At 34.6% G+C, this 18,147-nt stretch overlaps 1 protein-coding gene across 1 annotated transcript; it reads right to left on the reverse strand.

The window, feature by feature from the left end:
• Window positions 1–275: 275 nt before the first annotated feature.
• On the reverse strand, window positions 276–2,782 carry LOC120134926 (protein OCTOPUS-like). Its single transcript, XM_039151303.1, has 2 exons — window positions 984–2,782; window positions 276–870 (listed from the first exon to the last, which is right to left on the reverse strand). Exon 1 carries the CDS (start codon window positions 2,727–2,729, stop codon window positions 996–998), a length of 1,734 nt encoding a protein of 577 aa, XP_039007234.1. The 5' UTR covers window positions 2,730–2,782; the 3' UTR covers window positions 276–870; window positions 984–995.
• Window positions 2,783–18,147: the final 15,365 nt, after the last annotated feature.

Genomic DNA, 18,147 nt, shown 5'->3' on the forward strand with positions numbered 1-18,147 from the left:
GTTTTTATTGAATAAAAATATATTTTTTTTTATTTCGGATCGGGTCGGGTCAAGTCGGATTTCTATGTCATATATTCGGGTTGGGTTGGGTCGGGTGAAGCCTTGTTTTGGTCGGGTCGGATCTCGGGTGGAGGCTCTCTTGTTCTCGGATCGAGTGGACCAAAAACCCGACCCAACCTGACCCATATCAATCCCTAAAAAAAAGATCTCATTAAAAACCCCTTCTAATCCTGGAGGGGAAAAGAGTGCCCAGCAGATATATTATCCAAAGTCAATGTCATTGAATACATCCGATAAGATAACTTTGGGACAAACCGAGTCAAAAAATAAGGTACACCCAGAATTAAGAGCCCCAGAAGCTAACAACCTTATTACAATTACGCCCAAGAGGCTACAATCTTGAGCAACCTTATTACAATAACGCCCAAGAGGATCTACTACTAGAAGTCAACTTGCAGAAGATGAATAATCAACACTCCAAGTATCAAAACTTGTTCACGAAACTAGTGATCACGAATTATGCATACAAAGCATTTCAATAACATGCATTTCAATAACATGTTAAACATACCTACAGTAACTCCCATCTTTTTGCTATAGTTGAGTATGACAGCTCCACTAGCACAGACCAGTTAGTATGAAGCAAGAATAAGTCGATGCAGTGCCTCTGGGATTTCACTGTATAAGAAAGCAAAAGAAAAGTAGACTAAAGGATGCATAAATAAACAATTACAAGCCGAAATCAACATAAAAGACCTCACCAGAAATTTCTCAGCAAAGTTATTTCATTTCTTGTAAATGCTAAAGCCAATTCTACGACAATTCTAACCATACTAGCAATATCAAGATACTGTTCCAAATTTTCCATTGCTGCATTATTAGAAAAAAACACATTCTTAGTACAACAAAGATGACCATTCGATTTACTTTTTTATCTATAGAACATGGAGCAACACAAATGTTTTTACAACACAGAATCTTACTGGTAAGCACAGCTACAGTATACTGCCACCTATAGAGTTCGAGTTTCTTAGCCTACTTCCAGATTTGCTTCTCCTGTAACCCCTCAATGGAGTCAAGTAGAACCGCAATAGGCCATTATCAAGGTTGTTAGTAGAATACCTCACACTCCTATTTGGCTGCAACATATGATTATCCCTTCTCTTCGGACCATTGCCTTTAGCATCGGTCACACTCATCCTATAGAAAGATGATCCATCAACTGAATTCCGAGCGCTAACACTAAAACTCCGGAGAAGCTTCTCTCTTACAACATTCCCATTTTCAACTCCATTGGCCACTCTTAACTTCTGCAACGACTTTGCTAGAGTTCCGTCCACATTTCCCCCTATAGCTTTACTTTCACCTCCATCAGCAAGCCTCCTAAGCTTTTGCAATGAATCCACAAGTGTCCCTTCACCTGCATTTCCTTCGATAACTCTATCTTCCTCTCCATTAACCACCCTTTGAAGCCTCTGCACTGACTCTGCTAGCCTCACATTCCCTACATTTCCTCCAAAATTCTTAACTTCATCTCCAAATTCCCTTTGTTTTTGCCTCTGTAACAAACCCCAGATACTCCATACATTCTTCCAACCCCTCGCCTTCTTCGAATTAAAAGCTTTTTGACCAACCACTCCATTAGTAACAAGTTCAACATCCGCAGAACAAGATTCCACATTAGAATACCAATTGGAATCCCTCAATTCCTTCTCGGTAACCAACAGTTTCGCCCCATGAAACAGCCCAACAGTCTCCGGTGACACTTTAGCATTCAAAATCGAAGACTTAAAATCATCAGCTTCCCCTAAACTTATCTTCCTATTCCGCAATGAACGGTCAAAACTTCTCCTCCGAGTCATAGAATCCGCATAATAATCTCTCGTTTGAGCTGACCCACCAGGGCTAATCCTTTCTTCCTCTTTTACAGCACTCAATTTCTCTTCCCGAAAACTGGGTTCCTCGTTAACATTTGGGTTCTGTTTCCCAATCAAACAACCGTCCCAAGAAGCCCTTGGCTCATCCATGGAAAACCTTGAATCATCAACAGAGAAACGCCCAAAATCAACTGATAATCTAGGATCAGTATCACAAGATCTTCTCCCAAACAACCCATATTCCCCGGTCTCCGATTGGGTATCTCTTAATCCCCTTCCGCTTGCCTTCTCATGAACCAAACCATCGTTTTTCTCCTTTTTCCTCTCTTTTTTCTTCCATTTCCTCAATTTCTTGCTAAAAACGGAAGCTGCTTCCCATAGAGATTTCCCCGAGGCTTTTTTCCTTCCACATTCGAGATCTATGAATTCCTTCATCGTTTTTAACTCTCCTCCTCCTCCTCCTTCTTCTTCTTCTCCTCCCCCTTCAAAACCTTGAAAAGATACACCATTTGAAGGAGGGAGGTCCGCATTAAGGATTTTTATTTCATCGTCGACGGCGAAAAGATCGTAGAGAGTATTATGTGGTCTTACGTCACAAGACTTGCGGCGAAGCTCGGATGCGGCAGAGGAAGATGGGTCATGGCCGCCGGAGCAGGATTTAGATCGGCGGAGCTGGGAGGTTGAGGAGGTGGTAGAAGTTGGGGTTGTGGTAGGAGAGTCGTGTTGGATGCCGGCGAGGCGTTCCCGGAGACATGACGCACAGAAGGATGTAACGGGTGTGGTAGCTGGGTGGCGGTGGCAGGTAGACAGACGACGACTCTGACGCCGGTGACGGTGGTCCCGCAAAGTCATGGATGGACGAGACGCAGTGCTTAGAGACTACAAGAAGAAGAAAATAAAATACTGCACTGAAGATTAATATGTTAGAGAAAATATAAAAAAAAAAAAAAAAAAACTAATGAAAAACCCCTTCTATTTTGTGTTCTGTTGTTCTGTAATTACAATTAAATATATATCGGTTTCATTTTTAAGTTGCTTATTCCTCTACCCCCGATGATAATATTTAAGGTTTTGTTTTTGCTGGAAATTGAGTATTTTTAAATGATAATAACTGGAATCCTATGCATACAAAATCGGTTTTATTGTGTATATATATTACTTTTTAATTATTATAGAAATTAATATTCTTTTAAAATTTTTATGAAAATTATATCTTGGCCTTTTTCTCGAAAAATCATCGGTGATCGGTATATTTATCGATCTAACACTAGTTAGATTATATTTTTCTATCTAACACCCGTAGCAGTAAAGCGCACTCTCTGCCCAGCGGTATATGCTGATTTGGCGTCACGTGGGGTATAGCACGCCCCCTGTACCGCGCTATACGTTGACATGGCTTACACGTGAGTATACTGCGGCCCCTGATCCGCGCTATAGTTGTTTATCTAACACGTGGGGTATAGCGCGGTACAGGGGTCGCTATACCTTTAATTACCACCAATCCTTCCTATAAATACTCACATCCTCTATTATTTTCATCACACCATATTCTCTCAAATTCTCTCAAATTCTTTCAAATACTCTCTCTATTTAAGGTATATTTTATAATATTTTTAATATTATGTATTTAATTTATTTAAGCATTTTACTTTATTTAATATTTTACTAATATAATTTTTTTGCAGATATATAATGGAAGGCGGTCTACTTCGCTTTGATGGAAATCATATATCTCGACACTTTACTGATACGGTAACATTTTAATGTTTTAATTTAATTTAAATTATTTGTAATAATTTGTTGATTTATTTAATGCATGATTATTAGATAAAGAATTAATTTGTGTAATTATTTAATTTTAGGAGAATGACCGTGTATTAGATCCTTTTATTAGGAATCTTAAGTTAGTGATATCTAGTCGTGTCTTGCCGTATTTAGTAGAGGCTGGATTTGGTTACATAGGTAGATATCAGGGTCCCTGTAAGATAGAACCAGACCTTATTTCTGCCTTAGTAGAGCGGTGGAGGCCGGAGACCCACACATTCCATCTTCCGTGCGGAGAGTGCACGATTACACTTGAGGATGTTGCTATGCACCTAGGGCTTCCGGTGGATGGAGATGTGATATCAGGGATTTCGCAGTGTTCCTGGACTACTTTGTGTCGGGATAATCTAGGACGTGTCCCGGAAAGTTTTATCGGAGGTAGGATACCGTTAAATTGGTTAGATGCCAATTTTCGGGAGTTGAGCGCAGACGCCTCTGAGGATGAAGTTAAGATATATGCATGGGCATGCATACTGCAGTTGATAGGAGGGTTGCTGATGCCGGACAAATCGCGCAACCTAGTTCACTGCATGTGGTTGCGAGATCTTAGCGACTTTCGTCTGGCCGGATCATTCAGTTGGGGCTCGGCAGTTTTGGCTTTGCTGTAAAGGGAGATGTGTGGAGCCACTGACTACAGGTGTAATGCTATCGGCGGATGTCTCCTGCTGCTGCAGTCTTGGGCATGGTATCGATTGCCCTTTTTATGTCCCGTTGTGAAGAACCCATTAGTATTTCCACTACTTCTGAGGTAATTATAAAACTGATTTTGTATATTAATAATTTTATACAACGTATAATAATTTTTTTCCTTGAATAGGTGATCTACTGATAGGAAAAATCATCAGGAGCTACCTGATGATTTAGAAAAAATTAGGGTGCTAATCGATCAGAAGGCTGGCATACAGGTATGAATTTTAATGTTTAAAAATCGATTTTAGATTATAGTTATATAATTAGATTATTATTTTGATAAAAAATTATATAAGATTTATTTTAGTTTGAATGGGTGCCATATTGTATTGATGATGTGAGGGTGGTGATCCCACCTGAGTTGAGGGGCCCATCAGATGTTTGGATGGCGATGGTCCCTTTGATATGTTATGTGACCGTCGAGTGGCACTCTACTGATCGCGTGCTCCGACATTTTGGCTGTTTTCAACCAATTCCGGAAACACCTCGCAATATGGACGAGTTGCATAGCTTAGATAGACGCGGCAAGACAGATACAGATTGGCTAGTGAGGCATCATGAGTGGGTCGTGTTGTGGGAGGATCAACATCGGCGCCTTCCCCGTAGAGAACCCATTTTTGATGACCTCTTGATGTTTTCTGACGATTATTATGAGTTGTTCAACAGTAACGAGAAACTGTTTCTGCTTCCCGAGGATGCACGAGGGCAGACCTTTCCACGACGTCGCCAGAGACGTTCACCGACACAGCACCATCGTCCCCCGACTCGTGGACGGAGAGCAGGTGCTTCCGATTCATCCTCAGCTGCACCAGCAGGACCTTCACAACAGCCACCACAGCCATTTATGATGCCGCAACCATATATGATACCGCCGTCTTTCCATTACCAGATGTCCCCGCCGCCTTCACCTGATTTTATGACCCCGCCGCCACCACCGTCACAGATGACCCCTCATGGAGGCTATTATGGGTCTATGTTTGCAGATCCGACTTGGGGTTCATATGCTAGATATCTGGCGGGTTCAGCCTCATCACCCATGGCCGCAGCACAGACACCTCCTGTACAATTTTCACACTCAGCGATGTCTGAGTTTTATCAGTTTTCGCAGGCCGGTGGGATAATCAGTCATACACCTCCAGGGTCCTTATTCTATGGAGGTGCTTCATCGTCATCAAATCCTCATCAACCTAATGTACCTGCTCAGGACGACGACGACGATGGTGATGATGATGACAGCGAGAAGTCAGAACCAGTGTGAGGACCGTGATGATGATGATGATGACTGCGTTTGTATAGCTGAAATCAACACTGCAACAGCTATATGAGAGCTTGTTTTACCATGAGCATGATGGCTTAGTATATCATTTCAGAGTCCAAGTTGGGATAATCTTGGTTGACCCCGCCAGCACAACATGTGTGAGGACCGTTGTATACTGTTAGTTCCCATATGTTGTTTTTACTCTTCATTTTCGATAGGCAAACCATCCAATTGCATCCGTTTTCGCGTCAGGAACAATAGCATACATATTTTTCGGTTGTCGATCGATTGACTCTGGACTGAACAGAATTACGGATATTGTAATTTTTTATAGCCATCACCGTTTCTTCTTTGCTTGAAGTCTCCATGCCTATATATAACTCGCCATTATTTATTGATGAGTAATATCCATAGTCACCGAGATGAGGCATATCTATAAATTTTGGCCCGTACATTGCACCATAATCAGCTTTATACATGTGTACAGGAGGGTCAGTTTGTGCCACATTTCCTGGAACTTCATCATCATCGGAGTTGAATTGCGGTGATTCTAGGTGAATGAATAGTCCAGTCTTAGCACCATCCGCACCAGGCTCACGAAGCGGTTCTTCTGGTGGAGATGATGGTTCCTCCATGCTCTCCACATTTAGGTCAAAGAACCTACTACTTGCACGCCTTCCCCTTGAACTGGAAGGCATATCGACATTGAGATCGAAAAAGCTCGCAGTCGAATGCCTCTCCCTGGAGCTTGAAGTCATCGTGTCAAATGGAAACTACACAGATGGTTGCATCGATGACATCTCCATATGGTCAAAGAAATTTTTGCAGATGAATGACTTCCCCTTGAACTGGACGCGGTGTTGCCATACGGATTGTTCGTGGACCCACCTCGATTCATATCGTAAGGAGTTAGGATGAATGTCTCCCCATTATGGCATTAAAATCATCACACATTACTGTAGTCGAGCTGTCAACTTGATCAACTTGTTTAGCCAGCCCATAGTGGGAGCTTAAAGATTGACCCTGAACAGCACACACTTGAACAAAATATGCATACATCTCAATAGCGGCGTCTGAATAATTACTTTGAGCTTCAACCATCATTTGAACATCATCATTGTTAGAAAGTTCAAACGCTGTATAAGTTAATGGCAACAATGATGTTGGAAATCTGTACTGCAACGACGACATTCTTCTATTGCTTCCAACATGAATCTTCCTCGAAATCATTGTTATCATCTCCTCAAGAGTTATGTTTCTCTTGAATGATATTTTAACACGCTCATTTGATACGAAAACAACGCCAGTTTCATCTTCTCGAATTTCACCATCATAATAAACAATAGCTGAAAGTCTCGCCATTCTTTGAGTTTAAAAGTGCGGCAATATTATATCTGTAAAAAAATAACTGAAACAAACCTGATTAAATAAATTATATATGAACGCAAAATATAACACAATAAATTTTTTACACGTCAACGTAAATAATTTAAATAATATAATTTTATATTATTACCTGTACCGCAAAACTATTTTGACGTATGCTCATGCTTTTCAATTTTACAAACACAAAAATTAATTGAAAGTAATTAGTTTAATATTTTTTAAATAATCATAATAAACAATAAGTATAATAAAAAAAATTATAACGAAAAATCGCACGAACTTCTAAATCAAATATGAAAAAATTACCAGAATTATTACTCGTTGACGGAATTGTTGTATTAATTTATAAGTTAGAGGAGAGAGATGTGAGGAGATGTGAGAAACTTAACGGGGAGCGAAGGGTATTTATAACCATATAAGGCGCGGTACCTGCACCGCGCTATATGTAATTATTTAGATAAAGGTATTGCACAGACCAGGGTCCGCGTTAAATATAATTCATACCCAGGTATAGTGCTGAGCAAGGGCAGCGCTATACCCCTACGTGGCGTGTAGCGTAGATCAGGGGCCGCGCTACACCCACGTGTAAGCCATGTCAGCGTATAGCGCGGTACAGGGGGCACGCTATACCCCACGTGACGCCAAATCAGCATATAGAGCGGGGCAGGGAGCGCGCTTTACTGTTACGGGTGTTAGATCAAAAAATATAATCTGACCGGTGTTAGATCGGTAAATATACCTGTCACCGGTGATTTTTTGAGAAAAACGCCTCAACTTTTGTCATGTGAGATAAAAGTATATCTTGTTAAATATATTTTTTAAAAGATTTATTTTATGAAACGTGATTTCATTTAATGTGACATCTTGGTAAATAAATGTCGCGATTGATCAACCAACTATTTTTATCTTCGTCTATCACCGGAAAATTAAGAATGAGAGAAATATTTTTTAAGAATGAGATAGAACATTTTGTTTTTTAAAAAAAAGTTCTTAATTTTTAAGATGTGTTAAGAAAATAAAAGTTCTTTAATTTTGAGAAACCTATAATATTAGCACTATATTTATAGAGATTTTTGAAAGGAGCATGTAATAAAAATAACGTTATTTATTTATATTATTTTTTAATTTGAAATATTTAAAAAGTTATTTATATATTATTAATATTGAATTTAGAATGTTTTCTCGCCCAATTTTATTTTTCCTCCTTTTTTAGCTTTGCCTTTCCTGCTCTTCAAATCTCATTCGACCACGAAAAAATATAGACTTTAAATTAATTAGATTGAATCATCATAACCTTATCAAAACTTTATTATAATTTTCATAAAAAAATAACCATGTCTTTGTATGTATAAATTTCTGAAATTTTTAGACTTTAAAGATGTCAAACAATTATTTAAGTTGAATGAAAAATATAATTATATTTTAGATTTAATCAAAATATAGTATTACAATATTGACAAAGAAAATTTAAGTATCACAACTCATGTTGCCAATTTGTCATAAAAAACTAAAAAAAATTCTATCATTTATGACTTCTACTTGAATAAGTTTTATAGTGTGATGGTCATCGATTATATGATTTTTTTCGTTTTAGACACTTTTTTAATAGTATCATTATTGTCACTTGTTCCAACATTGTCGATAATATCTCTAACACTATTGACAAGTCGTGTATTGATCAGACGAGTACATTCATCGATGTGCTGATAGATGAAGAATAACGATTGTTAAGGTATCTAATTAACAATCTCACCATTAAAGGCAAATTGTAAAAGTCAAGAATATGTCATTCACTACAAGAAATTGCATTTTCAGTGACACTAAGAATGGTCACTAAAAATATCAAATTTAATCATTGAATATCACAATGACAAAAGTTTTGAGTTGTCACTTGTCCTCACTAATAACTCTGTTACTATTATATTAATGATAAATTTAATGAATTTTGTCACAATTATTTGTGTTTTTGTGACTACATTTTTTGACACAAAAAGATTAATAACAATGATGAAAATTTACACACTAATATTATCCTTATTAATGATAAATAATTTATCACAACTACATAAATAAATTGATTAATTAAAAAAATATTATGAAATAATATTACATTTTTAGTTGTACCTATCTTCTTTAGGAACTTGCATTGCAATCATTGTCATCAATTAATTATTCGTTAATGATGGATAATGTTACATCTCTACATGTTTATTTTTTAATAACCCCCAATATCTGATTTATTATTTACTAATCTTGATTCGGTACTATATATAGGAGAGGATGACCCTCCCAAATCAATTTGCTAAAAGGATCTAGTGTCTCATCATACTAGACTAACTGATTGTTGGTTTCACATGTTATTTTTTGATAAATTAATAAAATACATTACTTTTAAGATGATCGAATTTAGTACCCTTCATATGAAAGTGCAACACCTAACCACTATACTAGGAAAAATATTTGTTTTTTTACAAAAAATAATAATATTTAGGTTAAACTCTTTTTGTAATTAATTTTATTTATTTATTTTAATTATAAAATAAATTATTATTATAATAATTTAATTAAATTTTCTATGATTTATCATATAAAATACATTATTGGAAGAAAAGTATAAAAAATAATTAGGTTGATTTTAAATTACAAACATATAAATATTAAGTTTTAAACTTAAAAATATTATTAAGTGTCCTTAAATTATATTATATTAAATAAAATAAAAATATATTTGATAATGTATTAACCCTTATGGTGGGAGTTCTAAATTGAAAAAAATAAAGTACTAATAATTAGATGGTATTTGTAAAATTCACATATATCTCAGTAAAGATAATAAATCAGATATAAAAATAACAATTTTTTGAATAAAAAACTAATCATAATTGAAGATTAAATATCAGTGTCAAAGTTTATAGTGACCAAACAAAAATAGGACACAATTATTCACTTCAATAGTGACAAAAACAATTGTTGTCACAAATTACCAACGGAGACTAGTGACAAAATATTTTCGGCACAATTATGAATAATAATAATGACTAACTATTATGATTTTTCTTAAAAAAATAAGTTAACACCAATTCGAGCATTTTATTAGTGATTAATTGATAATGACAATTTATTTTAATCACAATAAAACACTATTAGCGACGAGTTACTGGTGATGTATTTTAAAAGTGTCACAATTATTACCTAATATTGATCAAATAAAAATAAGTCATAATTAATTATTTTAAAAGTAACAAAAATAATTTTTATCACAAACTGTGACGAAATTCTTCAATGTCACTATTAAATGATTAATAAAAATCTTATTTCTTGTAGTGATTGTTGGTTGGGTTGGAGGCGGTGATACTATTGGAGGAGCATCTCCTATCAATAACAATGCGTATAAAACAAAAATTAGTCTGATATTACTAGTATATAATAATCTTGTGTTGAACTCTAGAAAGGTGGAACTATATATAGTGAACATTATGTCTTCATCGACTGGCTAAATATTGGTGGCATCAAAGGTGTCTATTGTGGTGGTCTGGGAGGTGTTGAATATGAAAAATTAAAATGATTTGTTCTTTTCTGATTAATTGGACGATGATGATATTACACTGATGGATATTTGATTGTACTAATAAATAGAACTTATTTGTTATCAAACAATTGATATGACATTCCGTATTGTATGAACCATAACATCTAATCTCTTGAAACTGATATATCATGACTAAAAAAAATTATTGATTATGAATACAGTCATATTATTGATCTCACATCACTAATTAATCATCATCAAGCTTCATCCTCCGATTAACAAATGTGTTCTCTTATTTGTTAAATTTATGTATATTGTTCATATTAATAGTTGGTCTAGGAAAAGATTATATGAACCTAAATTGTCGTAGCGCATGATCACTCGGATGTTACTTAATGTAACATTCTAGTCCGATCTGATTCAAAGTCCGTATGATTTGGATGTCACACGGAACCACCAAGGTATCTAACCTTTTTTTTTGAAACATTCATCATATTCATAGTTTATAGCCACGTTTAAAACATAGTAGAATCTCAAAATATAATATAAGTTTACAAAACATGGGAAGCTTCCATTAGTATTTCCAAAAATATAAGTTCCAAAATTATATTTTACGATCGAAACAACATAAGGGTCTATGATAGTAGATGCCTACTACAATACTCGAGACGTACTCTGATAACTGATCAAGTTTGGAAATTTGCAATCTAATGATGAGCTTCTCGAACCAACACCTAAGCCAAGCACGGAAACACGTTTCGAATGCTAAGCTCACAAGTTTAGTGTCACACAAATAACACAGCTATACTACATGCATCCAAAAAATAAGCATGTTACAAGTGTAGTTATTAACCTAAAAGTACATTTAACTCACACAACAAAAACAAACATCATGGTATAGTTTGGGGTCACAATAGCATCACAGAACTCACACACATATTTGCTCACTAAAGGTACCTTAAGCGAGATCTGGGTCACGTAGCATCAGCATCTCATAATTACCCTAGTCTAGGTTCGGGTCACAAAACGTCGGCGCCTTACTAGGCTAGTCTACTCCTCTAGAGTACTCGGAAAGTGTCTAAGTCACATAGCGTCAGCACAACGTTCAACTAGTGTTATAAATTTCCATGCACAATATTGGATATATCCAGATAATCCTTTACTCTACAGACAATCGTTATACAAAGTAACTCAGGTGTCTTCGTTGTTTCCCGAGTATCAAACAAGGCATAAGTCTTATGGAATCTTACCTCATTAAGATCTTATGTTATCAAAAAATTGTTAATTTTCTCACTTGCAAACTAATTAGTGTTCCCCTTTGATTCTAACCATTATTCAAATCCCTTGAAAAAAATGAGGTTTACAACCATTATTATCATATTAGAATTGATACTCTACCTCATAGTATCGATATTTACCTCATCGTGTTACTAATACTATCACGAGTATCAGTACAATTTGGGTATACTAGAATTTGCAAAGTTTTATTAGTATTGATATTGAACCATGAGTATCGATACTTTATAAACAATATTGATACCCCCTAGAACCATGTATCAATACTTATGTACAAAACCCTTTGATTTTCAACCTAACATACGGACAATGCCAGTGTTGTTGTTATAATACCAATACCCAAACCCAGTTGCTTTGTTTCTCACGAGTGTAACACTTCAAATTTCTCCTAAGACCCTCCCAAATTTCCCAAATGTTATTTAAAGCTTATGTAGGTTCAAAGGATCATAAAAGGTTTTTCCTTTATGCATGAATAACACCAAACACCCATTTTCATGTTATAACCCAAATACACCCCAAATGCTTCATACACATATACAAGCAATAACACTACACATGATGATCTAAAAGTGGTATAGAGATGTAAGATGTGTGTTACCTTACTACTAGATGATAGAGAATCAATCTCAAGCTCAACCAAGGACTACATTCTCTTTTCCTTTGACCTTAGAGTTTTCTCTAGCTTTCTCCCACTAACAATAAATCAATGGAATGAGTTATTAACTCATCTAAAAGCTTAAAAGGGGTAAAAACATCATTTCTAAGAGTTGGGAACATATTAGATCTATCTACAAGATCTAGAGCTTAAAATCCATCCAAAACCCCCACTTGGCCACCATGGCCAAACTTTAAAATTGTTCATTGATTTTCTTACCTTAACAAAATCGATCTAGGTATGTGATCCTATCAAGCTTTCACCTTTGTTCAAACAAAAATGAAGGAAAATAGAGTTTTTGAATATGAGAAGATGACAATGAATGTGAAGAAAATGAGGGGGAAGACTCAACTTTTCCTAATTTCTTGTCCGTATACATTATTATCCATAAATGAAACACTCACATTTTCCTAAATTCTTGTGCACATACATCATCATCCATAAATGAAAGACTCATATTTTCCTAGTTTCTTGCCCACATACATCATCATCCATAAATGAAACACTCACATTTTCATAATTGCTTGCCCGCATATATCATCATCCATAAATGAATTTCAACCTTTAAAACATCTTAGGAAATAGTTACAAATTTAGTCTTTCCTCATTTAACCCTAATTCAAAAATATTGTTGGGATTATGAAGAAGCTCAAATTGACAACGAAAAAGTGCAAAGGGGTTTAATTGATAAAAATGTGTTTAGGGAGTAAGGAGAGTAAAAGATAAAAAGATATGGCACAATGATTTAAAGTGGTTCGACTTCTCAACCAAGTCTACATCCACTACCTTAGCTCATCACTAAGGATTTTCTAACAAATTCTTTAATTTGTTCTTTCTTTTTAAAGGATAAAGAGATATCTTTTACAACTCCCTATCTTTTCAATGGCTAAGATAGAACAAAAAACCCTTTACAAGAAAAAAGAATGTAAACAAATAAAACCTCTAAAAAAGGAAGGTGTTTACAAATTAAAAGCTCACAAGAACAAATATTTACAAGATAATTGGAATAAAGAGTGAAAAACTCTTCTCTTGGGTTTGATTGCTTGGATAGGTGTTCTAACCCTTCTTCAAGTCTCCACAACTTGTATTTATGTGTTGGAATATTGTTGTGGCCGTTTCTAGCCGTTGGAGGTGGTTTGGAGCCATTGGAGATCAATTTTCGTGCAAAATAAAGCTGCCCATACCAAGGGGTATCGGTACTCCTAAAGGGAGTATCGATAATACCTTTGTTTATATTTAAATCAACTAGCCGTTGGGGCATGATGGTATCAATACTATGATCATGGTATCAACTAGCCGTTACTACCTTTGTTTATATTGAATTTCATGTGCTACTAACATGTTTGTTAATATTTGTTGAAATTCAAATTTGTTTAAGTGTCAAGATTTTAAAGCTAATTTTGTTTGAAATGCACTTTATTGAGGGTGAGCTTTGATTTTTCAAATGCTTTTAATGTCAAATTACAACCTACTCTCCAAAGTTAATTTTGAACTTTAAAGTTGAATTCTTTTTGATCTAACAAAAAGAGGGAGAAGTATGGTTTGAAAAATTCAATTTCTTAATGAAAAATGGAGAGCTGAACATTTTCTCATATTTTCCAACAATGGGTATCATTTTCATTAAACATTTTACTAAGGGGGAGTTTTGCCAAAAACAATTTTCAAATGTTTTGTTATATCAAAAGGGGGAGATTGTTGAATTATATTTTGATATAACAATTAAGGCAAAATGTTTTTGGACTTGAATTGAATTTATTCAAAAGTTTTCAAAGTTTTTCAAAAATAATTCAAAGTCCTTAAAAATGGAATTGAGCACAAAATAAGTTTTTGTACAAGTAGTACTGACACTATTCTTACAGTATCGATACCTCATGAACAAGTATCGATACTATTCATATGGTACCGATACCATGGTAAGTGAAGTATCGATACTCACTAGGTAGTACTGATACTACCGGCTTTGCTCAAATTCCATAATGAAAAAATGGTACCGATACCATCAGGTCCTAACGGCTAGTAACGACTAATTGATTTAAATATAAACAAAGGTAGTACCAATACTCCCTTTAGGATTACCGATACCCATTGGTCTGGGCAGCTTTATTTTGCATGAAAATTGATCTTCAACGGCTCCAAACCACCTTCAACGGCTAGAAACGGCCACAACAACATTCCAACACATAAATACAAGTTGTGGACACTTGAAGAAGGGTTAGAACACGTATCCAAGCAATCAAACCCAAGAGAAGAGTTTTTCACTCTTTATTCCAATTCTCTTGTAAATATTTGTTCTTGTGAGCTTTTAATTTGTAAACACCTTCCTTTTTTTAGAGTTTTTATTTGTTTACGTTCTTTTTCCTTGTAAAGAGTTTTTGGTTCTATCCTAGCCATTGAAAAGATAGGGAGTTGTAAAGGTTATCTCTTGATCCTTTAAAAAGAAAGAACAAATTAAAGAATTTTCTAGAAAACCCTTAGTGAGGAGCTAAGGTAGTGGATGTAGTCTTGGTTAAGAAGTCGAACCACTTTAAATCATTGTGCCATATCTTTTTATCTTTTGCTCTCCTTACTCCCTAAGCACATTTTTATCAATTAAACCCCTTTGCACTTTTTCGGTTGTCAATTTGAGCCTCTTTATAATCCCAACAATATAGGTATTCTAACCCTTCTTCAAGTGTCCACAACTTGTATTTATGTGTTGGAATGTTGTTGTGGTCATTTCTAGCCGTTAGAGGTGGTTTGGAGCCGTTGGGGATCAATTTTTGTGCAAAATAAAGCTGTCCAGACCAAGGGGTATCGGTACTCCTAAAGGGAGTATCATTACTACCTTTGTTTATATTTAAATCAAGTAGTCGTTGGGGTCTGATGGTATCGATACTACTATATAGAGTAGTATTGATACCCCTTTGGGTATCGGTACCATTTTTGCATTTTGGAATTTGAGCAAAGCTTGTAGTATCGGTACTACCTGGTGAGTATCGATACTTCCCTTGCATTGGTATTGGTACCATATGAACAATATCAGTACTTGTTCGTGAGGTATCGATACTGTAAGAACAATATCGATACTACTTGTACAAACATATTTTGTGCTCGATTCCACTTTTAAAGACTATGAATTATTTTTGAAAAACTTTGAAAACTTTTGAATAAATTCAACTCAAGTCCAAAAACATTTTGTCTTAATTGTTATGTCAAAATATAGTTCAACAAATATCCTTTTTTATCTTAAATTGGCTTCAACCCAATCCTAATCTCACTCATACTTGGACTAAGGCTTCCCATAAAACTATAGGGTTTGTCCAAAACTCTCTCAGATTAGCCTAAAACTAATAACTCTAAAATTAAGGTGTTTCACTTAAACTCTCATTTTTCTTATCGTGATTCAAAATCTTGAAAAGATACAACATTTGAAGGAGAGAAGTTGACATTGAGGATTTGTATTTTGTCATCGATGACAAAAAAATTCTTAGAGAGGAATATGAGCTCTTACATCAAAAAATTATGTCGAAGCTCGAAGATGACATAGGAAGATATGCCATCTTCATTAGAGTAAGATTTAAATAAATAGAGCTGAGAGGTTAAGTAGGTGGATCAAGTTGGGCTGTAATGTGAAAGTTTAAATGGTAGTATTTTGGAATCCTATACATGCAAGTATATGTACATCCTCTTTTAACTATTTATAAAATTAACATGATTTATAGATTATTCAGAAGTATCACACTTGTTTTTACCATGTAGGACAAATGTAGAATTAGAATCATAATAATCTGAAACGAAAAGAAAACAAAAATTAAATATTTTATCAAATAAATTGAAAAAACATTTAAGAAATAAAAATCCGAATTTGGATAAAACAACCGATTTGAAACGAGTTGAGACTTGCAGCTACGCAGTTTCCTTAAGACAGATTTTCGGTCACTCTTATCGTGCTTGAGATCATTGGTCGTCTATCTCTAGGACACAACAACTTGATGATCAGCTACAGTTGCAGTTCTGCAGATATCATGAACTATTCTCTTATCTTCATCTACAACCAAAAAACAAGAGAAAAATAAAATAATTCTTTTGAATTATTTTTGGGTTGTAATAAGTCATGTTTAACCTAACAAGTTTACACATATTTATAAGAGTTTCACATAGTAAACTATTGGAAAATTTTGACCTAATGAAACATTTAATAAAAGAGAATCAATAGCCATAACAAGTAATTTCCAAAATTAATGCCTGAATTAAAAGAACCTTTTAATATTCATACTTTTAATTCCAAAACTGAATTTTTTAAAGATATGTTCTATCTGAGGAAAAATTATTTTAAGTTTGAGTCAAAATATACACAAGTCAACGGAGGACAAGAGCGGTTTAGATATTTACGTTACTCATATCGTACACGTCTGCACATTTACGAACCAATAATTAGTCCCCAATATTTTTTTCAACAACGTTTGGATCAATTATTTATTCAAAGCACCGAAATTATCGTTTTTTCAACATGTAAATGTACCGAACACATCTTTTTAAAAGATACATTTTATAGAGCATAGTTTTGTGTAATGTGTCATCCTAGTCACGGCTGACCAAACACAAATATTCTAAGTTTAGAAGTAAAACACGCTTCCCCGTCTTATGTAACTCATCATCCTGACTGGATCTTCACCTTCCTCATCCTTAAAATCCTTCCTACCATTAAAAAATTAAGAAAAAAAATATATGGCAGAAGTTGGAAAATTTTCTTTCAAGACTGAATTAATCATGATATTTAAAGTAATAAATAAATTCATGATTAAATATATTTGTGATTTGACATTTAAATATCATGGGATCATGTAGTTGGCATTATTATATAAAAAATCCCATAAATTTTTCTTTGAAGAGTACCCTAGCAAATCGTCCTGAAAAATTTATCGCGAATAGTATTCAACATACCTTGCATTTTCGAAAGAGCGAGGTATTTAGTTTTCAGCAAATCACAAGTGCTTATAGGCATGTTCGGGTATTTAATCTCAAATTTTTTGTAATTTATAAGATTATTCGCGTATTATTGGAATTTATCTTTCAGTTGAGGCTAATATAAAGACATACGAGTTATTGTAAGCGAGTTAAAAATTGCGTTGAAAATGGTTCTAAAACTTGTTTTGTGCAAGAATAAGAAGATACAAAGTCGCGTTCAAAATGGATTCAATGCTTGGTTTTGTGCATGCAGAACAAGCTAAAATGGTGTGATAGATGTTAGAGTATGCCTAAAGACCAATCATATGATGATTGTAATAATACATTTATTTATCGATTTTATTGAATAAAGGCATTGCCAAATATTATTTTCAGTTATATGTTTGGGTTTAACATAAACTGAAAGATAATAAAGTCCATATAATAACATTATTAAAAGATCCATAGTCAAGTATTATTATGGGCATGTACAATAATAATATGATTAAGACTAACATGTTATTGATTGATGACAAGGAGTTCTTGTCATTGACATAGAGATGTCAGAATTGATACATGATTATATTGTTAGAGAACAATGTATTGGATTTACCCATCATGAGCATATGTCTTGGATTATTATGTAACAGTCATAACATTGCTCATGGTGATGACTATATGTATGATCCTCAGACTTGAGATCAAT

The sequence above is a fragment of the Hibiscus syriacus genome, unplaced genomic scaffold, assembly GCF_006381635.1.
Source record: "Hibiscus syriacus cultivar Baekdansim isolate YM2019G1 unplaced genomic scaffold, ASM638163v2 tig00001818_pilon, whole genome shotgun sequence".
NCBI classification, from domain to species: domain Eukaryota; kingdom Viridiplantae; phylum Streptophyta; class Magnoliopsida; order Malvales; family Malvaceae; genus Hibiscus; species Hibiscus syriacus.